We start from the raw sequence: 23,604 nt of genomic DNA, 5'->3' as shown, positions 1-23,604 counted from the left end.
TTTGACTTACATTGTATCTTTTTTGTAAAAAACCGTCTGTCTTGGATATTTGGTGGCCATTCTTCAAATGTAGGTCTACTTCATACATGTCATCCGCTATCCAGGGGTTACTATCACTGACGTCATACAATGTATATAGACTATCGCATAGTAAAACTAAAGGCAGTCTAAGAGAAAAAAAACTGACCAATCATTTGCCTGTAAAAAACTTTCTTTGAGGACTACGGAGAAAGCGACAAAGTACCATAATCAATCAAAGTGAACACCATTATACAATTCTTTTGATCACTTCATTAAATAATCAAATTACCTGTGTCTAAAGTTGCCTCCAGTTTTCGTACGAGATAGTCCATGGGTGGATATAACGTCAGTGATAATAACCCCTGGGGTTACGAGGATAAATTCATGTGGCATGTTTGATGAGGATATATATATTTATGGGTATGCGGTCCAACATCCTCGATACTCCAGGAGTTCCAATCACTTACGATCTCTATACCCCTGGACAATCTCATAGTAAAATTGGAGACAGCTCAGCGGAAAACAGCTGAACCAATCACAGGCCTGTGAATTCATTATTTTGAGTTACAAAACAATGTGCCGATGGTGTGTTGCCGGTATGTTCAGATCAAGCAGGGTTGCACAATGATATGACGGCACAATTAACACAATTATCATTTCTAAATGCAGGTTACTTTAATCGAAAAATTACCATGGTAAGAACACTTTAAAGGTAGGTTTCGCCCAATGAAATATAAAGTTTACGAAATTGAAATTTACCCTGTTCATAGATATAATCTACAGATCATTAAAATAAGTCGTAAAACGTATTTTCCCCGGGGGGGACCCCACGACCCACCAAACACTAAAACTCGATTTGAACATACCAGATTCACACTATGGGCACATTGTTCTGTAACTCAAAATATTAATAATGAATTAATTGTCTTGCTAAGACATAAACAAATTAATCTTTTAATGGACATTTTTTGAAATAGTATAATCCCTTCATGGACAAATAAGTCTAGTTCAGGTGTATTGAATTTCATTATTAAGGATTTGAACATTACTAGAACGAATAATCATACCCTGCCTCCGCTCCGTTCACGACGACCATCTGTCAGAAATCTTCCATACGTGCTTTTTCAAGAACGTTTTAGAATTGTTGTTTTATTAGTTTAACGTCCTATTAACAGTCAGGGTCATTTAAGGACGTGACAGGTTTGTTGGTAGAGGAAACCGGAGTACCCGGAGAAAAAACACCGACCAGCGGTCAGTACCTGGCAACTGCCCCACATGGGATTCGAACTCGCGACCCAGAGGTGGAGGGCTTGTGGTAGTATGTCGAGACATATTAACCACTCTGCCACCGCGGCCCCTACGTTTTAGAAAACGCGCCGAGCAAAATTTTCTATATTAATGCAGTACAAAAATGTGCAGGATCCTATTTTCTTTCATATGTGCATTTTTAGAACATTTCACTCGTCGAAAATTGGGGAACGGGGTGTACTCCTCCTGCCATCCCCTTAATTGATTGTATTGACTTTTCCATCCTCGATAATCCAGGAGTTACGATTACATAAATCACTTTACTCATTGACTATCTAATCGTAAAACTGGAGGCAACAGAACAGTAAATTCAGTCCTTTGCCAATTAGTGTACGTAAAAAGAGCCGTATAACGGTACAATGTGTGGTTTTGAAGTTCTGTAGTCTTTTTTTAGGTGTAGAGATCGTAAGTGATCGGAACTCCCGGAGTATCGAGGATGCTCCTAGCTAGTTAAATGGTGGTGTAAAATAAAACATCGGAGGTGTGCTCAGGATGGCGAGCGTTCGCGGGCGCTCGTTTCTGAACGGGACATGAAAGGAGCCCTATTTTGGGATTTTTTAAAAACATATAGTACCAGAGCAAGTGCACCACATACACCATATCGAATGAGTGTTCGAGCACCCCCTGCTGCGAGCGCTCGCCATCCTGAACACGCCTCTGATGAAAAAGTGGTGCTTTTTTCCCTAGAAGAAATTTTTATAAGTCACATGGTTTCATACTAGGTTATGATTTAAACTGGTTATTAAACTATATCTGGTTCTCTCTTGAAAACCATGGATTTTTTTTGAAATTGTCGTTCACCGGGAAATATGTACATTATTAGCAGATATGCTTTCTTAAAGTATACACAAGAAGATTAGGCATATTCATATAGTATCAGCAAATTAATTTCTCTCCGTATTATACCACTACTAAAGTATCAAAGACGTTTAAAGTCGTTATTTTTACCGACTTGGATTCAAACACTGCTTTCTAACTGTTCTGATTTTCATTAATACCAAAGATTAATTTGGTGAATACATGATAGTGTTGTTTTTATATTCGTGCAAAATATTAAAGAGAGGGACATTAAAAAGATCGTGAAAATACACAACTTTGCATGATAATTAGAATAAAGTCTCATTTCTCGGCCATAGTCGTGCGCGTAAACATCTGTAATATTTATAAACGCTGAGATACAATCAATGGCTTTGTTGTTGCACAAATCAACATACTTACATATGAAAGATATACTTTTTGGGGTGTTGAAAACAAGGCCAATCATTTGAACAAATTCGGAGACCTTCATCCTAGCATGCATGCTGCAGGCCAATTACCAGTAGCCTTGGCCTTTCAGTTTTTGAGAAGTCGTTTAAATGAAAAAGTATAAGCACGGCGCTCGATACATGATGACAATAATATATCTTAAAACGACTGTCCGGAATGCAATTATTTGGAGATTATAGGCCTTTACTGGTGTTTCTTAAGCTTACTGAACTATAAGGCTTGCTGTTACGTTCATATTTCCTAAAGTATCTTATGTAAGTGTTGTTGGCATCACAGGGACCTGGTGGCACGAAAATTTTTAACCAACAGTATACATATATATATTATAGTATTATAGATACTATAATATAATGCTATAATAATATATATATGTATACTGTTGGTTAAAAATTTTCGTGCCAGGTCCCTGTGGTTGGCATGGTATTTTCTGTATGTCATTTACAAGGTGTGTAGCAGATACTATGAAAGGGAAAGGGTTAAATAGTTTTAGTCAGAAAATCACCAGTGTCTGTAATCGACATGTTTAAAGGGCCACTACCTTTCAGAAACGGCTTTTAATTTAAAAAAAAGGAATGTAAAACGAGATCAATAATTTTGTAGAGTCGCAGAAGTTATCAACTATACGTTTACTAACACACTTATCATCACCTTCAGAACTGTTTAATTACAATAAATAAAAATGTTAATTTTCATAACGCGGGTCGTTTCATGTTTCCCGCCGTCGTCCTAAATGCCGCGCGGTAGTTGACTATCACTGCGCCAGACGGCAAAACAGCGAAATGAATCTCCACTGTTATCGTACATTAGACAGGAAATCTTGCATATGTTTGGTGTTGTTACCTCATCTTAAGCCATCGATATATATTTTCTTTTGTTATTAATGTTTTTAAGAAACCTTTAAATTTTGCTCCGGCAAGGTAGTGGGCCTTTAAGAAGCTCTGTTAAGCAGTTTTGATGTACATTTCATTACAAAATTAACATTTTGAAACTGATGACTGAAATTGATTTCTGGAGCATGAAAGCCTTGTAAAGACATATCATAACACAAGAAAATGGTTGCACAATATAATTTATTCATGGTGCAGATGCAAACACAATATGACATATACAAATATAAATTGATTATGTCTCATATAACAATATTTATATAAATATAATTAAAGCAAAAAGTGTATATAAATAATCTGTTATTACAAACATCACGTTGTAAATTGCTACATAATATAGATAACATGCTTCATAGTCATTACATTTCATGTGATTTTTTATGTTGTTTAAGATTACTCGAGTTAATAAACCCCTTACCACAGACATCACATTTGTAAGGTTTCTCTCCTGTATGTATCCTGATGTGTGTCTGTAGGTATTGTGCCTGACTAAACCCCTTACCACAGACATCACATTTGTAAGGTTTCTCTCCTGTATGTGTCCTGATGTGTGTCTGTAGGTGACCTGTCTGACTAAACCCCTTACCACAGACATCACATTTGTAAGGTTTCTCTCCTGTATGTGTCCTGAGGTGTTTCTGTAGGTCACCTGCCTGACTAAACCCCTTACCACAGACATCACATTTGTAAGGTTTCTCTCCTGTATGTGTCCTGAGGTGTGTCTGTAGGTCACCTGCCTGACTAAACCCCTTACCACAGACATCACATTTGTAAGGTTTCTCTCCTGTATGTATCCTGATGTGTGTCTGTAGGCTATGTGCCACACTAAACCCCTTACCACAGACATCACATTTGTAAGGTTTCTCTCCTGTATGTGTCCTGATGTGTGTCTGTAGGTTTTGTGTCTGATTAAACCCCTTACCACAGACATCACATTTGTAAGGTTTCTCTCCTGTATGTGTCCTGATGTGTTTCTGTAGGTTTGTGAGTCACTAAACCCCTTACCACAGACATCACATTTGTAAGGTTTCTCTCCTGTATGTGTCCTGATGTGTGTCTGTAGGTTTTGTGTCTGATTAAACCCCTTACCACAGACATCACATTTGTAAGGTTTTTCTCTCCTGTATGTGTCCTGAATGTGTCTGTAGTTACTGTGCTTGCTAAATCTTTCTTTCCACAACATCACATTTGTAAGGTTCTTTTCCTGTATGTGTCTGAGGATGCCATGCTTGATTTTTGTGACTGTGTCCGAGTAAGCATTTCTCTGAGCTGAAGCACTTTCCACAGAAAGGGCAACATCGTTGAGGGAAAAAAACAAAGTATAATAACATTATTTACAATTATTTAAATTCTTACTTCCTCAAACATAGTTCGTACAGAAATGTTAAAAAAATATTCCAGGAATTTTTAAGGACTTTTCATCCCATTTTTGTCATTTTCAAGGCCCCATTGAAATCAAATTTAGAATCAATTAATACAAAAATCAAATGTTCTGATCGGAAACAAATTTCTTTCCAAAGTTTTTTGATCGATTTACCATCACTGATGATTACGAGCTTAATAAATAGTGTCATGGAAAGAAGTTCTAGGATATGTCTGAATTTCAGAATGAGAACATCGGTCCGGAGTCCTGAGGAATTAAAAAATATGGATTTCAGGTTGATTCCCACAACTTTTCTGCCGCAATTTTGATCAAATTTCATGTTCATTTTGCGCCATAATATAAATTTTGAATGAGGAATCATTGTCATTTTAGAACTTATATATTTTTCAAGGACTTTTCAATGCCTTTTTTGTCATTTTCAAGGCCCCATTGAAATCAAATTTAGAATCAATCAATACAAAAATCAAATGTTCTGTCGGCTACAAATTCTGGAACAATAGTTTAATTGATCATTTACCATCACTGATGATTACGAGTTAATAAATAGTTCATGGAAAGAAGTTCTAGGATATGTCTGAATCAGAATGAGAACATGGTCCGGAGTCCGGAATTAATAAATATGGATTTCAGGTTGATTCCCACAACTTTTCTGCCGCAATTTTGATCAAATTTCATGTTCATTTTACGCTATAATACAAATTTTGAATGAGGAATCATTGTCATTTTAGAACTAATATATTTTTCAAGGACTTTTCAAGGCCTTTTGGTTAATTCAAGGACTTTTCAAGGCCAAACTCTTAATTTAAGGACTTTCAAGGCCAACACATGAATTCAAGGACTTTTCAAGGCCTTTACCCACCATGTCAAATGTGAATGTATACGTATAAAATATTATCATATTCAAACCAATAAGTGCCCAAGACGTTTAAAGAAATTGACAAAAACAAAAAGATGCTTAATAAGACAAAATTATTGGAAATCTATACAGGTTTTATAGTTTTAGCCTTTATTTATGCCCCAGCAATTGAAATTGATGCCTCAAAGAGAAGAGGAGTGCTTATAGAAACATGGGCGCTAATTGGGCCGAATAAGTATGGTACTATGATTACTAGTCTAAAGCTCAACTGATCGAGCTAAAGAGAAGTTCTCTCTAGCCAAGAAAATATATTGTGGCTAGTATTGACCAAGATTACATAATCTTTATGCTAACAGAGCATTTTGAACTATAGCCATACAAATGGAAATTAAGAAACTTTCATAAATTTTAAGACGATTGCAAAATTTGCGAAAGTAGATCGCACGCAAATAAAAGTTGGTTTACAGTATATGGAAATAGCCAAAGTGACCCCTTTTAGCACCACCCCTCAGACCCCTTGGGGGCACTCAACCAGTTGTACAATTTTAATTCCTAACTAATGGGGGTTTCAGAGCTAATATTTATACAAACTGTTCCCCTTTGCCCAAGAATGTTTCTGGCCTGTTTTGGTTACAATTCATGTAGAACTCTTATGATGAGTAGCAATTTAAAGGACATGTTGACGTATGATAGCTGGACGGAAAACCAGATGCTGTGTCACACAAGACATAAACTCTTTTAGCCAGGGGAGCTAAAAACACAAAATTATGTAGCCGTAAAGTTGGGTTACATATGTAAAACTGCATGTCTTACTTGTTCCATTGACAGTGAATGGCTTTAGTTCCATTGGATCCTCGTTCCTCCTGATGCCCAGCTCATCACTGTACTCCTCCCCATACCAAACTAACAATTCACTGCCAGGTCGGATGACTTTGTGGGTCCGGTAATATATTTGGCCTTGGTGTTGGTAGGCTGTCATGTTCTGCTCCTCTTCTGTCCTGGCACAATTCACATACCTCATCCAATTAGAGTGAACTTTATCAAAGGCGTCAATGAAATGGCTTGGTCTTCCATTTTCATAAATCTGAAAGAATAATAAATGTACATCTCAATGATTTCCTACATGACAGACAAATCTTTACTCAGCATATCTCTTCTCTTAATTCTGTTTTCATTCTTCTCTATAGAATTATACAAGAGGGCGGGTAAGGCCACCATCTTGGATTTAGGATGGACATAAAATATAACAACACTTGGTCAGGACCATGTCAGGATCATTTCACCCAAGTGTTGGCTAAATTACACTGGTAGAACTTTAGAAGAAGTTCAAAATTCAAGATTTTATATAATTTGACCAATGTGATCTTGATAGTAGGTCAAGGTCATTCAATTTCACAAATTTGGTCGCCCTTTATCCCAGCATACCACAGGCTAAATATGAGTACCCTGGACCTTTTGGTTAGTTAGAAAAAGTTGTTCAAAGATTTTTTGCCAATTTTACCCCCTGTAACCTTGGAAAAAGGTCAAGGTCATTCAATTTCACAGCTTTGGATGCCCTTTATCCCAGCATACCATAGGCCAAAAATGAGTAACCTGAAACTTTTGGTTAGTTAGAAGAAGTCGTTCAAAGATCTTAGCCTATTTGATTCCTGTGACCTTGAAAGTTGGTCAAGGTAATTCATTTTCACAACTTTGGTTGCCCTTTATTCCAGGCATACCACAGGCCAAATACGAGTACCCAAGACTTTTTTTATTAGTTAGAAGTTGATCAAAGATTTTAGCCTATTTGACCCCTTGTGACCTTGAAAGTAGATCAAGGTCATGCATTTTCACAACTTTGGTAACTCTTCATCCCAGCATACCACAAACTAAATATGAGAACCCTGAAACTTTTGGTTAGTTAGAAGAAGTCGTTCAAAGATCTTAGCCTATTTGACTCCTGTGACCTTGAAAGTAGGTCAAGGTCATTAATTTTCACAACTTTGGTTGCCCTTCATCCCAGCATGCTATACAGGCCAAACATAAGTTTAAGCCTATTTGACCCCTTTTAGCCCTGCCCCTAAGGCCCCTGGGGGTCAGACATGGAAAATTTGTTAATAGGATTCAATGGTTATCTTATAAGGATAATTCTGACAACATTTGACTAGTTTTCTATAATAAATGACAAAATAATGCTCTGCAAAAGTGTTTTCACTACATAAACTATAGTAAACTTAACCCCCTCCCCAGGGGGAAACCTGAGACCCCAGGGTCATATAATTCACAATTTGTGTAGAGGGCCTTGAGACCTTTCCATCTGTGAGGAGAATTTGATTCTACCATATCCGTGAGTGGAGAAGAAGATTTTTGAACTTTTGGTCAGTTTTACCTCTTTTGGCCCCTCCCACAGCCCTCTGGTGGGTGGGGGTCATATAATTCACAATTTTAATTGGCCATATGCCTTGGAAGGTTTGTTGAAATTTCATTGAAATTGCTTCAGTAGTTTTTGAGAAGAAGTCGAAAATGTAAATTGTTCACAAACACACGACGGACGATGACGGACAAAAGGCGATTAGAATAGGTCACTTGAGACTTCGTCTCAGGTGACCTAATAAAATGGCTAGGGACAAAGAGAAACCTACATGAAATCTCAGAGAGATCCCTTTAGCACTTTCTGAGAAACAGCAGTAACAAAACTCAACTATCAAAATCCGAGATAGCTGCCTGTCAGCCATCTTTATTTTTGAGCATTCTAAACTTCCAATATACTACTAGAGTCCATGAGCGACGACTATAGAATTTGAGACAGATTCCTTCAGAACATTCATGAGAAGGGCCTAAATTTCTTTGACGGCCCTTCCTTTCTCTAAATACATACAACACTTAGTGTAGGACCATGTCAGAAACATTTCAGGGAAATTTCAGTAGAATTTTATAACAAGTAATTTAATTTAAGAAAAAAAGAGACTTTGATGACTTTGATGATTTTGAATAAATTTTACTGAAGAAAGAATCACAGCCTTTGAAGAATATTTATGATTTACCTGCCAGGCATATCCGGTTGAGTGTGCTTTGTCTAAATCCTGTGTTTCCATGCCCTTGTATGGACCAAATCTTGTCCTTGGTAGAATCTCATGATCAGACCAAACACCCAGACCAGCATTTGGTATTGATGATTCCCGTACAGAAAGGCCAGGTGGTAAAGTATAGAGAGATCGGTCTTTTCCTTTGAGCTTAACATCCACAATCTGGAATTAAAAATCACATAATCATGAAAGAAGATTTAATTAAATTGAGCCTTGATTTGATTCATTTGAAGTGATCATAAATACATGTAGCCATTTAAAGAGGTTATCATATTGTTGATGCGAATTAAGAGCCATTCTCTGTATTAAGCATCAAAATATCCCATATATTGGATATTTTGATGCTTAATACAGGGAATTTTAGTGGAAATCTGAATCATTCATTGACTTTCCACTAAAATTGGTGTATAGTCATTGTTAGTCAACCTCTACACAAATTAACCCCTTACCACAGACATCACATTTGTAAAACTGTACTGTAAAGCCGTAGCAACGGCATTCAATCATATACATGTATCATAAAACTTTAAAAAAGATATGTTCCAAAATGGCAAAAAATGTGGCTATTTGACCATACTCTTCAGAGTAAGGTGTCTTTGTTCGTTATTGAAGGACTTGACTCACTATTTAACAACTTCAATCAAATAAAACGGAACAATTGTGGTAATCAAATTTGATATAAGGGAATCATGCAGATAGATCTCCAACATGTACTAAAATTTTCAATGTATTTTTCAGTATCTCATGTTCATACCTCAGTATCCTCAACAATGTTCAGCGGACCATGAACAGGACAATCTCCTTCATATTCCTTGTTACATTCCTCACAATCTTTAAACAGCAAACACATGCATGGTGCTCATAATTTAATATATACTTTTCAAATCTTATTAAAATATAAATCCTTGTTCACACTTTGTTACATTGACAACATCCTAATAAGGGTCACGTTCTGGTAACCTTTCTGATTGGACAATCAAATAATTACTGTAAAAATTCTGTCAAGGACAAAATAGTTGCAGGGTTTGCAAAATGTAGTTTATGGAGTTATTCACCTTTCATGAAAATACCTAACAGCTGCGAAATGTTGTTTTCAAATTGAGTCAGATGGTGAAAATACTAAGTATAGAAGATACAGATTGCATTCTTCGATTGTTTGGCCACTGGCAGCTTAATACATTTTACTTCCTGAATTGTATTCTTTAAAGGAACAATTTTTAGTGAAGCTAATTAATTAACTCCTTCTTGTGAGGTTAATTGAAATCGGTTGTCTTTTCGATTATACATCGATCATCAGGACAACACTTTTTACACCAATTTTAACTGATTTTGTTGTCTATTAAATACTTACAAAGAAATTCATCGTCATCTGGAACCTCAATCTTCATGTAGCTAACAGCTGAGGCAGCAGGTCTCAAAGGGTATGTGTGTGTCGGCTCCTTACTTGCAGTTTTCCTTTTAGGTTTTTCTTGTTCAGGCTTTGTTATTGTCTCAGGTTTCTAAAACAGAAGAATAATGCAGAAAATTTCATAGGAATCACATTTTTATCATGAAATATATGCTTCATCATACATGGTTTATTTTAAAGGCCCACTACCTTTCCGGAGCAAAATATAAAGGTTTATTAAAAACATTAATAACATCAGAAAATACATATCGATGGCCTAAGATGAGGTTACAACACCAAACATATGCAAGATTCCTGCGTAATATATGACAACAGCTGAGAGTTATTTCGCTGTTTTGCCGTCTGGCGCAGTGATAGTCAACTACCGCGCGGTATTTAGGACGACGGCGGGAAACATAAGACGACCCGCGTTATGAAAATTAACGTTTTATTTATTTCAATCAAATTGTTCAGAAGGTGATGATAGGTGTAGTATTAACGGTAAGTTAATAACTTTTGCGACTCTACAAAATTATTAATCACATTTTACATTCCCATTTCAAAAATTAAAAGCCGTTTCGGAAAGGTGGTGGGCCTTTAAGTAAATTAATATCTTCAAAGTCTATGACATAACATAAATGTATCTGGTCAGAATTTATCAATACAAACTGCATAAAATATAATAATCAAACTATTATCATGGTTTACAGCATTACATTGACTTGCCAAAGGTTTATATTAATAATTTTTTTATTTTTCATAATTGTACATGACACTGGCTAACGGTAACCATGTATTTATGATAGCTGTTGTGTTCAATATTCCCCAAAACATCTATACCAATTTTCACTGAAATCACAAAATCAGATAATTTTGAATTTTCACACCTTTCATAAGCTACAGCTGTTAATTTTGTATATTATAATTTCTTATACACATTCAAACCATTTTCACCTGCATACTGATTACTCGCCCATGAAAAACATCCCCCACCCTAAAGGTAGCTCAGATCTTCCCAGTAGTTATGTACAAATTTTCAATGAAATTAAACAAATGTTTTTCATTTAAACCAATTTTACTAAATTTTAATACCTCCGATAAAATCTATTATCATATGATATTCAGAGTCCCAAATAATCAACAATACTGTATCCTTAATACCAATTTTTATTAAAGTTGGACTATTTTGAAATGTATCACCTCAGGGTCCAATTCAGAGATAACCTTGGAATTTCTCAGGAAAACTTTGAACCTACCTATTGTAGATATATATACTATAAGCTATAAGGCAATGTACAATTTCAAGACCTAATATAATAAAACTGCAAAAATGGATATATATGCCTATAGGCTTTCAAAGAAATCTTCGAAAACCAATTGCAGTCAGGCTTTAAGAGACAGGCGGACAGTGATTACTAGAGTTCAGCATCACACTAAAAGATGGGAGCCCAAAATAAATAGTCATACCTTCTGTTTTGTTGGTTTCTTAGGTATTGTATCAACTTCTTGTTTGATGGGAAAAGTAAACTCAGGTACTGGTCTCTTATCTAAAATACAATATGATTAGATTAAAATGCCAATTCTTAGTATAGATTTACACAGTTAAACGATTTGAAAACATGAAATTTGCATATTACCCATATAGTGTATAAGGGTGCCATGATACGGTAAAAGCGTATTGCGATATATTGCAATATTGTGTTGATGTATTGCAATACATATTGTATTTCCATGATCGATCATTATTTCCAAGCAAGTGATTGATGATTGACCAAAGATCGATCATGAGCTGAAGTTTATTTCACTCCAATGATTGATTTCATTTTATTTACTTTTTATTCACTTTTCTGCGAAATTACCAATCTATTTTCACATTTGTTTTCATGAAAATCCATATATCATGATGTTGGAGCGGGGATCGTCTTTCACACATTTACATAGGAAAATGAAGATATGTAATATTGTCTATAATTGCTACATTTTTTTGAAATTGTTTTCACGATAAAACGCTGGATCGGCCAATATATTACGATAGTTTCCTTAGCGAGAAACACGGTCCCTCCGTGACACACAAAATTCTTATCATTATATATTGTAAATGTTAGTTAGGCATAGTCAAATTGTGATCGATCATGATAAACGAAGATCGATTAATCAATTCAGGGGTAGAAACGACTAGACATCGACTAAATTGATTTATCGGAACAAACTATTATGTATTACAATATATTGACCCTGATGCGCATAGTACTTGGTAGGGCTGCCGCGATACGGCAGAAGCATACCACGATATATTGTGATACAACAACTGTATTGTGATATATATGTATTGCAATATTTTGAACTTAACATATGTGGTGTCTATTTTGTATGTATTCCATAATACAAACACCCTTTACATTATACAAACATACAGTGCTATGTTATGTAGTTTTACATCGATTTGAACCGTGTTGTTGAACAAAAATGTTCAAATGTGAGGTTCTTGTCTTAAAAAATACGAGTCTGTTTGTGATAACGCTAGGCTACAGACGATCGTAATCTAATAATGCAATAACTAAACATGATAGAGTCTGCAAATTTTTACACTTTTGAACTTTAATAATGAACAAATTTATGTACAATTGTCTTGGCAAAATAAGCTTACGATCGTGATTAAACTTCAAAGGGCTGATCGGCTTGCAGTGTTGTTTTGACACGTGTAGGAATTCGAAAATGGCGGCGGACGATAAAGCCTCAAATAGCTGTCAAAATCCTTGCAGCCATATATACTCACCAGGCCTTAAATGTGTTTAGAGAATTATTCCGGTATTGTTGATTGATGGAGCGAATCAGCTTGATAATATTTCAGAAACTAGCCTAATGCCATATTGTTTATATTCAACGTCATGCAAATGTTTGAATCATTTGAACATTGTACACGTTAGTTACAAACATTTGACAGACATCTGAATCGAATGAAAACGAAAGGGATACCCACATGGCTTCATATTATCGGAAAGGAAAACAAATACAACTTGCTGGTTTTGTTTTAATGACAGGACGTTTTAATTATATTAAATTAATGAAATTATGATACTAAGAAAAATATGTAGTAATAGTAATCCTTTACACATCAATATAATAAATATGCGAAATATTTCAAAATAGAGATAAAATAAAATCATATCCATACTTAAGAAAGTATTTTAACCGGCATGCTGAAATATGAGAGAGAGTAAGCATGGATTCGTACGGCCGCCATGTTTGTTTACACACAAGTTGGCTTACGTAATGGCAGAATAAACAACGAACAGAAACATGACCAAGTCCATTATGCTAAAGATATTTACACCATAGTGAGTTTTTATTTGTTATATATATACAGCATAAGTTTACAGACAGTTTTTGTGATTATAAACATCTATAAGCATTATCGTACTTCAATAGAGATCGATCGTATCAGAAACATGAAACACATATGGTTACGTGGGTGCATGGGCCTAACTTTTGGGTGCGGCTTATATTACGGTGCGTCTTATACGTGTACAAAACCTGAAAAAATCGTAAAAAAGGCCTCTGCGGCTTATACACAGGTGCGGTTTATTGTCCGGAAAATACGGTAAAAAACCGGTACAGGTAAACTGTATCGCGGTATAATATTTTTTGGTGGTGCATTGCAATACCCCAATATACCGGTTAACCGCGGCAGCCCTAGTACTTGGATCAAAACTTTCGCATAACCAACAAGAGATCCCAGAGGGATCTTGGCGCCCACCATAGAATGATCTATGTCTGACAATGCATGGAAAGAAGGATCTTTTCCCTGCTTTTCAAACTTTTTCAAATATACAACATATGACATTTAAGACAGATCGCTTTATTGCTTTCTGAGAATCAGCGGTGAAATCCAAGATGGCCGCAGGAAGGCCATCTTGTTGACCAATCAGTCCCAAAGGTACTATGCACAACTAAAGCCTAAGGGGAAACTACGCATGAAATATGAGAGATATCCCTTCAGTAATTGCAGACAAATAGCGATAACTATCAAAATCCTATATGGCTACCTGACGGCCATCTTGTTGACCAATCAATCAAAAAATGCAATATGCACAACTAGGGTCCTAGCTGGGGAACCTACATATGACATTTAAGAAAGATCCCTTCAGTACTTTCTGAGAAATAGCGGTAACAATCTTTAACTATCAAAATCCAAGATGGCTGCCTGCATGTCGGCCATCTTGCTGACAGATCAGTCCCAAATTGCATTGCACAACTAGGGCCTGAGGGGAACCTACATATAAAATTTGAAAAAAAGATCCCTTTGGCACTTTCTCAGTTTCTGAGAAATAGCTTTAACAAGAATTGTTAACGGGTGGATTACAGACCACAGACGAAAGGTGACTTGAATAGCCCACCACCATCAGAGTGTGGGCTAATTAATAAAAAGGATTTTGCAGTACAAAAATTTAATGTTTCTACCCTACAGTACCTACACTTTCTCATCTGGAAAACATGTTCAGATACCTCTTTGACTCTTTCTCCTCTCAGAAGCAGGAGTCCACTCATCATCACTGTCATCAGACAAATCTACCTTCTTCCTCTTTGTCCTTCCACGGCGACTTTTCATAAAGTCTGGTTTAATGGCAGGCAATCCTTTTGGTTGAAAATGGTTATATTAGTCACAGATACTTCAGTGCTTTTTCAACTTGCTCAATGATCCAATTTCATATAAAACTTTGTGGTATACATTAAGGGCTGAAACGATCAGTAAGGCCAAAAAAAAAATATGTATGTTTCAGGTACCCCTACCTACCCTAGTTTTTACCTCCGACCCTACCTATTTTATCACACTTTTTCAAAAAAAAAATGTAGTGTGTGAAGTTTTCAATTAAGATTTTTACGCTGGCTTTAAGTTTATCCCGATAAAGTTCAATTATGGTAATGAGAAATAAAAGACTTCTAGCCAGCCTAAAGCCTGAAAGACAAATTACTTTATAATGTAGTAATAAAGCAACTCAACCCCTCCCCCACCTCTCCTAAAAAAAATTAAAATAAAAAAATAAAATAAATTCCCGACCGACCTACCCTATTTTTTTCAGTCATGTAACCTGAAACATGCATATAATTTTTTTTGGCCTAATTTTTGTAAATTTACTTACGGTGACATTTTAACTCTACATTATATAGTATCATTTTTTTTTTCTTTTATCATGCAGTTAAAATAAACTTCTATTTGAACATTTTGTTTTAGACAAAAATACCTAATAGCCAGCTATAAACTAATTGCCTGTATAGAATTTTGGCCTCAAGATTTTTTCCATGGCCCTCATTTTCTTTCTTAAGGATGTACTCCTCTGAGAAGTCAAAATTTTCTTGTATTAAACTTTTTTTCTCATATAGATTTTTGGAAAGAGGAGTTCATACAATGAAAGAAAATGAAAGAAAAAACATATGTCCGTGTGCTCGTTTTTGAGCTACTGTCACTCAAAGATACCTAGTTGACAAAATATTGGATTTTTTGACCATATACACAAGAGATTAAAGCCATAATTTCCTCATGAGGTGTTTGATATGCATTAATGTTTGTAGGATTTATTTTCCAGTAGTTCTTCTTTTAAAATATACCAGTTTTGATTCATAAGACTAATATGTTTTCTCAGAATAACAACATATGCTACCCCTACCCGTTAATTTTGAGCTACAAAATGCACCATTTTCAGCCATTTTTGCCAAATCTAACCCTTTATAGAAAAAGTTCTGGTATTAAACTTTTTTTTATATTTTGTATATCAATAGGGAAAGGGTTGTTCTTTCAAAAATCAGGCAGAAAAATGGGGGGTCCGTGTGCTAACTTTTTTGCCCCACTTGAGTATTTGTTATTTTTCAGTATTTTAGAGTAAAAAATAAAAGCGCTCAAATTACCATTAAATGTAAAAAAATAAAGTGAAAAAAGTGAATCATTTCACATATTAATGCTCAATTTTTTAATTATCACGAACCAAGTAAAGATTTACAGCAAAAATTAACTCGATACAGCTAAAAAAGCTGGTGCAGTGATGATTTAAGTAAAAACAATTTCAGTAAAAAAATGTAAAACTTTGGCTCTACTCAAATCGAAAAAAGACAAAATTTCAAAATGGCCGCCAAATGGGCCATTTCTTAAAATCCCTGTATAAAAAAATCTGCTAAAGTTAGAACTGTAATTTTTTGACAAAATTTGCAACAGGCAACTTGCTACAGATATTGATAAATTGTATTTGAAAATCTCATAACTTCTTTGATTTTTGTCGAAACGAGACTTCAACGGGACTGAAACCTCAGAAGAATACATCCTTAAGGGAGGCTGGCAATCTCCAATTCAATAAAGTTAGTGTCTAAGCCTGTGAGAACAGAACGAGTTAAAATATGGCTGAGTTTTTAAGTTTTTTTGTCCACAACTTCCATTTTCGTTACCTATTACAGGACTTTTTTTCAGCATAATTTGGGGCCTAAAATTCCCCATGGCAAAGCCTTTAAATGTTTCCCAATATTCAAGCTTTAAATTTCCCAAAATCAAAGTTCCTTGTAAACTTTCCAAAAATATTGCATGAACTTAAAGGCTTGAAATATTTGTGAATTGCCTTCAGAATAGTATATAAACCAGACTGCTCTGGCAATAAAAAAAATCTTATTTTTTTACGCTTTATTTCATTTCATTATTTTTTTTCTAAATCTTGATTTTGTTGCACATTTTCCCAAATCAATGCCACTGGCCCTATTCCGAAAGCAGTGATAAAAAGCTCTGTAAAAAGTCCACCCCAAACCCCCACCCCACAACCTTTGTTACAATTTTTTAAGCACCCTGGTACTAATTAAGGTAAATATGGTACATCATACCCTTCCTGTCTGATAGCATGAAAATAAATGTCTCAACCAATCAAATATAAATGATGCAAACAATATTGTGCTGATCTATTGAACTGAATACCTAGAGACGCCATCATTTCATAATTTTTCCTCATGTTCCTAAATCGCAGTTTCTCATATTCAGACATATTGGAGAGCTGTGCTTTAGTGAAGAATTCATCTATGTCGTCATTTTGCTTGTCCAGCTTGGAGAAGTCCAGAGGCTGCATGCCAAAATCTGGGAATTTCTGAATAAGATAATCAATTACATAGATACGACATTTTCATCATTTTGGTTTGAAACATTTTAAAGGATTAAATTAAAGGTGCTCCACCGCCGACAGAGCATAAATTATATTCATCATTTGAACAATAATTGGTGTTTAATCGTGTTGATAATAGTATAATTAACACAAAAAAATAATATTAAATAATTTATTTTGCCTTTGGTGCATGCACATTCAGTAGTTCATTCCATATAGGATATAGTGGTACAGAATTTTTTCGGGATGCAATTAATTATTTTTCATATTTTTAACTTGAAGTAAAATTAGATGCTCAAACTTTTCAATGGTGGTAATGGTGTAAAGTAAGTAACTTTTGTAACTGAAGAAAAATACTTAATCGTCTGCTCCTGTTTTTAATAGTGAAAAAATACCATTTGTCAGCGGTGGAGCATCTTTAAGGGTTACTCAATAATTATATTCACAAGGGGAAAATGGAAAGCACTTTTATCACTCCCCGCCACCAATGAATTAACAAGAGGCCCAAGGGCCTAAACAGTCATCTGGCTACCTTGGGCAATGGCAAAACATATAATCGTATAGGAAATTAATTAGATATGGTGTAATGGTAGCCATCTTTGATTTGGGATCAACCAGAGATCTATATAACAACACTTTTTCAAGATCATATCAGGAACATTTCAGGGAAGTTTCAGCCAAATCACATCATCACCTAAAAATCATGGAACTTGGAAGACGATACCATGTATAAATTTTACAATTTATATCTTCTCTGAAAAAAATTATGCAGGTTTCCTGTGTTTGACGCAAAAAAGCATGACAAGGGACAAATGATGCGAGACCCTTGGACTTAAATGTTTAATGTTTTTAAACTTAAGAATTGCATGCAGATCAAATGAACTACAACTGCATTAAAGCAAAGGTAGGTTTAGCCCAATGAAATATAAAGACTACGAAATTGAAATTTGTCCTGTACATAGATATAATCTTCAGATCATTTTCAATGCATACAGCGAACAATATGAGAGGTCAGTTGCCTAGCTTACCGTATTCGACCCAATAAGCGCCCATGTCCCTAAAAGCGCCCCCCTTTTTTGAGGCCTCAATTTTAATTTCCCAGGCATAAATAAAGACCAAAACTACATAAAACGGTATAGATTTGCAATAATTTTGAATTATTAGCACCTTTTCATTTTTTATCATTTTTTAAGCGCCCAGGGCGCTTATTGGGTTGAATACGGTAATTGACTATATATATATACTCCTCTAAAAATAGAGTGAAGTGAAGCTTTACATGGAAAATGACGATTTTTTTTTCAAAACGAGGCCGAATACACAAACGGAAGCGTGCAACAAGAAGTCAGATAGCAGTGACAGTCTTGCCACAGCATGTTTATTTAAAAACAACAACAACAAATCGAAGTACGATGGACTGTTTTTACGTATCATATAATCTAAAACACTTCATGTTACTTACATACGCTCTTTTGCTTAGTACATCAAACATATATGTAGTTAGTCTGACGCTGTATGTGTTGAAATTTAACTTACCACGTGCAACACGAGTCCCAACAGAATCCAGGCAAGTTCCGCTTGAGATGTGGCTTCTGTTTCTTCTATTGCTACATGCCATTTCTGAGTTTCATTCCCTAGAGATAACCTAGGGTGCTACCAATTTCATTCTAATTTCCTTCTCTTTGTTGCCGATTCAGACACATTTTTTTCTCGCTTTCATTCAGCCATTTAGTTTACTTTTAGTGAGTAACAATGCACATGCGCAACTTCGACAAAACAATTCATCGCAGCTTCATTTGCATACTATCCTGTTAGGCTGACATCGTAATAAATCAAGGTTTTCCTTCAATTTTGTATTCAAGACACATTTTTTTCAATTTTATACGCATAAAGAAATTAAAAGTGAGGTAATTTTAATACGATTTTCATCTTTTCTTCCGTTTATCTGATTTTACAACAAAGTTTTTAATTTGGTTGGGCGAAACCTACCTTTAAATAACAATAAGCATTTGGATATTACTTTTTTCCAAAATAATATTAAGTCGTTACAGTAAAAGATATACCTGGTAGGTACATATAAAATCTACAGGAATTTTAGCAAAAAACCCCTAGACTCCCAAATTCTATTATGGGACTCTAAAATATCAAAAAAGTAATTTGTGCAAATAGATGCAACATTTCTAACAGTAACTTACCGATGCCATGTTGCTGATCTGCAAATATGTATTCACACTTTCTTATTTCAGATACTGTGCAAACCTAGAAAAAATGATCAAATGACAAATTACATAAATTATAATTTCTAATTACATGTTTATTAGTTCAGGTCATAATCAGTGATCGTATTCGCTGTAATTAGTGTCCTGGGTAACAAAGGGGAGTGCTATATATTAAATTAGGCCTACTTAAGTAAACCAAAATGTAAGTTGTGGACAAAAAACAAACCATATTTCAACTCTTTCTGTACAGTAAACGAGCATATGCCTCTTAATCTTTTAAATACATTATTGTGTAGTGAGTTACATGTAGTTTCACATGTCAAACTTAAATTAAAAACACACAGGTTCATGTAATATGGGATAGGCCTACATTGCTGATATTTAATAGACATCACATGTAAAACATTGTTAAACCACAGGAGTTTGACGTTCTGTCAATAATATATAGTATACATATATAAAAATACCCCTATATACTATATAAAAACAGTATATTGGGGTATATTTTTTTATATATGTATACTATATATTATTGACAGAACGTCAAACTCTTGTGGTTAAATCCATGGGATGGGGCGTTTATAGGCCTAGTTCTAACAAATCCTTCTCCAGAAAAGGGGAAGGGGCGCTTATTATGGCAAAAACAGTAATTAAAATAAATTTGCTGCTGTACGACAACAGTGGGCAAGAAGAATTTGAAGAACTTACTTACCCAGACTAGTAGCTAGCAGCCTTATGGCAGTTATGGGCGACAACCAGTTTGTTGTTTACTTTGAAAAAATGATAAAAAAAATTTGGCTTAGAATCTACATGTACATGTACATGGCCAAACAAGAGGTTTTTATTTTTTTTTATTAAATTTAGCTGGATATTTTCATATCATCGTAAAAAAAACGATATACGATATCGATGTCTATACTTTGAACATAATCAATGCAATGATACTCAGACATTGCAACCTTTGTTTTGAGAGCCAGGCCTTGGCTGCTTCAAGTATTTTGAATTTCTTGCGCTTTAAGTAGTTGCATGTCCCTGGATATTGTGGGGAAAACTTCTTAATCAACGCATACTTACACAATTCTTACAAAATGTAAGTATGAAAATAACTGAAAGCGGGGATTGAATCGAATACGGTCAACTCGTCTTCTCGCTGTCGAAGATTCAACATGAAGGCTATGCCTACGTCATAAAATCTGGGAGGCGGGAAAATATTTGAATGCCCGGATGAAAAACTAGGTGCGTTTGATGACGTCTATCATATATACACCGGTTTTTGATTAATTATATCTCACTTATATATATTTTTTTTACTTTTCTTTTGTGAATTATCTCATCTATCGATAATTTTTCACCAAGTTTGGCACGTAGCTTATAAAATTTTGCAATGATCAAATGATCTATTTTCAAAACATCATTATTTTTGTGCACCACTTAAATTTTATGACGTCATTTCCTTCTTTGTTTTCTCAAAAAGAACTTGTTGTGTATACAGATTACAATTATGGGTGTTGCAAGATTATGTTATAATCTTAGTATAATAGTCTAAGGGAGATAATTTAGTTTTTGTATATAACAAGTTATTTTCCTTCATTGTATTTCACTTGAAACGTATGACAGTTTGGTTCCACAATTATGGAAATATTATTATTATTATTATTTTAAATATAGTCTATTACTTATAAGAGAGACATGATACATAAGTTGCCCTCACACAGGAGGGGATCCATTCGACTAGCAACTTTCATACTTTCATATTTAAATTTAAAAGGCACGCTGTAAAGGTTCGAGCAGAGGAAAAATAATTAAAATCAAGAAAAACTTGAAACTCCATATTACTGCATTTGAAATCCCAGAGCTATTTTTAAATTGATGCATTTTAAGCTGTAAAGTTTTGGATGGTCTGAGATAGAGTTAAGCGAAAACAAATGTAATTTTTTTGGTCTATTTTAGAACTAACTATCATTCAAAAAAAGTTTGTATTATATATGAAATGTCCGTGTTGCAGGACACAGGGACCTGGCACGATTTTTTTAAACTAACAGTATACATATATATACATAGTATAGTATCCTTGATACTATAATATATATATGTATACTATTGGTTATAAATTTTCGTGCCAGGTCCCTGTGTTGCAGGATTATACGAGGCTTCATTATAGTCTGTATCAAAATACTTCTATTGGACATAGTTATAGTCCGTATCATTTAAGTCAATGAATAACATCACATCTCCCTTTCCGAAAGTTGAAGAACAGTATTGTAGAACAACTACATTTAGCTAATAACCATCCTCGATATTCCAGGGGTTCCGATCACTTACGATCTCTACACCCCTGGACAATTTCATAGTAAAACTGGAGGCAACAGAATAGAACAGGTAACTTAGTCATTTGATGTACATCAAAAGAGCCGTATAACGGTACACTGTGGTTGACTCTGTGGCTTTGATGTTAGGCGTCGCTCTCTCTGTAGTCTTCAAATGAAATATTTGCTAGCCTGTGATTGGTCAAATGTTTTCCGCTGAGCTGCCTTCAATTTCACTATGAGATAGTCCAGGGGTGTAGAGATCGTAAGTGATCGGAAGCCCTGGAGTATCGAGGATGGCTAATAACTAGAACTCTAACAAGAATTCAATTATAACTCTAACTGAATTTGTACTTCAAATAAGGTTCCCGTATTATAAGTCCAGAAACCAAAACAAATTAAACTGTCACTGATTAGACTTTTTTTACTAGATCACTATCACTATAAAACCGGTATGAGCGAGTTAAAAGTTCAGTTTCTCCTGTGGTCTGCGACCAGTTCCCGACACATGTTCCTCAGATCCAGCTCTTGGTGTTTGTGGTACACGTCTTTCTAAACCAGCCATCGGAGTTTTAGGGGAACAATTACTTTCCACATGTATAGTAGGTTTTGGATTAATGTATCTGGTTCTTTCTCGTTATGTTTATCGTCTAATGGGTAATCTTAGGGGCACTAACAAATTGACGTCTGTTGCGTCGTATGTTACCGGCTGATATCGTCACCCAGTGGGATAGGTCGTTCTTGTCTATAGGATACAAGACTGTTCCAGGAAGTCCTACTCCTTTTCCTTTAACCCAAACGGTCTCAACAGGCCCCAGTCTGGGGAAGCTGAGAGCACGATGAGCAATGTCAAATTTTTCCTTTTGTTTTACCTTGTTTTCTTCTTTCCCAAGGTACGGCCATTGTGGAGTTAGATTAGGAGAGATTTCTGGTAACGTTGTCCGCAATTTTCGTCCCATCAATAGCTCAGATGGGCAATATCCATTTTGTAATGGAGTGGCGCGATAGACCAGTAATGCTAAGTATGGATCTGGTGAGTTCTGAATAAGTCTCTTAACTGTTTGGACAGCCCTTTCTGCTTCCCCGTTGCCTTGAGGGTAATGAGGGCTGCTGGTGATATGTCGAAATCCATATACATAAGCAAAATTCTGGAACACTGAGCTGGCATATTGTGGCCCATTGTCTGACACTAAAACCTCGGGAATACCGTGACGCGCGAAGATAGATAGTAGATGTTGAACTATCGCTTGCGATGTCGTCGATGTAAGTCTCGCGATTTCAATGTATCGAGAGAAAAAGTCGACCACTACCAGGTAGTTAGTGTTTCTCAATTGGCATAGATCTGAACCAACTTTCTGCAAAGGGCGATCTGGATACTTACTTGGCATAAGAGGTTCTGCTCGGTCGTTGCGATGTTTCACACATGAGCTACAGTTCTTTACAAGATCGTCTATCTCACGACTACGACCTGGCCACCACACTGAGGATTTGACTATTTCTCGACACTTTACTATGCCTTGGTGGCCCTCGTGCAATCTTTGAAGAATTTCTGCGTGTAACTCAGTAGGAATGACTAGTCGATTACTGCGAAATAAGAGTCCATGACATACTGATAAATCCTCTTGTACTTACCAGTAAGGTCCTGTAGAGACCGTGATCGAGGGATGTTCGTAAGTCGGCCAGCCTTCCTCACAATATTTGATGATGACATGACACACAGAGTCCTCCGCGCTTTTTGTTCTGATTTCAATAACCGTGGTTCCGATGCTGGTAAGCTA

The 23,604-nt window shown here is 35.5% G+C and overlaps 1 protein-coding gene across 1 annotated transcript; it reads right to left on the bottom strand.

Moving 5' to 3' along the window:
• Positions 1-3,716: 3,716 nt before the first annotated feature.
• LOC138305661 (histone-lysine N-methyltransferase PRDM9-like) lies at positions 3,717-20,775 on the bottom strand. Its single transcript, XM_069245958.1, has 11 exons — positions 20,595-20,775; positions 19,497-19,560; positions 17,124-17,289; positions 14,681-14,809; positions 11,642-11,721; positions 10,139-10,286; positions 9,542-9,618; positions 8,746-8,949; positions 6,536-6,806; positions 4,405-4,724; positions 3,717-4,372 (listed from the first exon to the last, which is right to left on the bottom strand). Exons 2-11 carry the CDS (start codon positions 19,503-19,505, stop codon positions 3,842-3,844), a joined length of 1,935 nt encoding a protein of 644 aa, XP_069102059.1. The 5' UTR covers positions 19,506-19,560; positions 20,595-20,775; the 3' UTR covers positions 3,717-3,841.
• Positions 20,776-23,604: the final 2,829 nt, after the last annotated feature.

The sequence above is a fragment of the Argopecten irradians genome, chromosome 13 (assembly GCF_041381155.1).
Source record: "Argopecten irradians isolate NY chromosome 13, Ai_NY, whole genome shotgun sequence".
Taxonomy (NCBI): Eukaryota; Metazoa; Mollusca; class Bivalvia; order Pectinida; family Pectinidae; genus Argopecten; species Argopecten irradians.
The sequence above is the reverse complement of the archived record's forward strand: the minus strand, read 5'-3'. Positions and strand labels throughout refer to the sequence as shown.

What these genes read in the sequence shown, in the direction of transcription:
- LOC138305661 (XM_069245958.1), bottom strand. An exon ending in GAGGAGAAAGAGTCAAAGAG is followed by an intron (nt 11,722 to 14,680) that starts GTATCTGAACAT and finishes ATTGTATTTTAG; the next exon opens with ATAAGAGACCAGTACCTGAG. An exon ending in AGAAACCAACAAAACAGAAG is followed by an intron (nt 10,287 to 11,641) that starts GTATGACTATTT and finishes CTTCTGTTTTAG; the next exon opens with AAACCTGAGACAATAACAAA.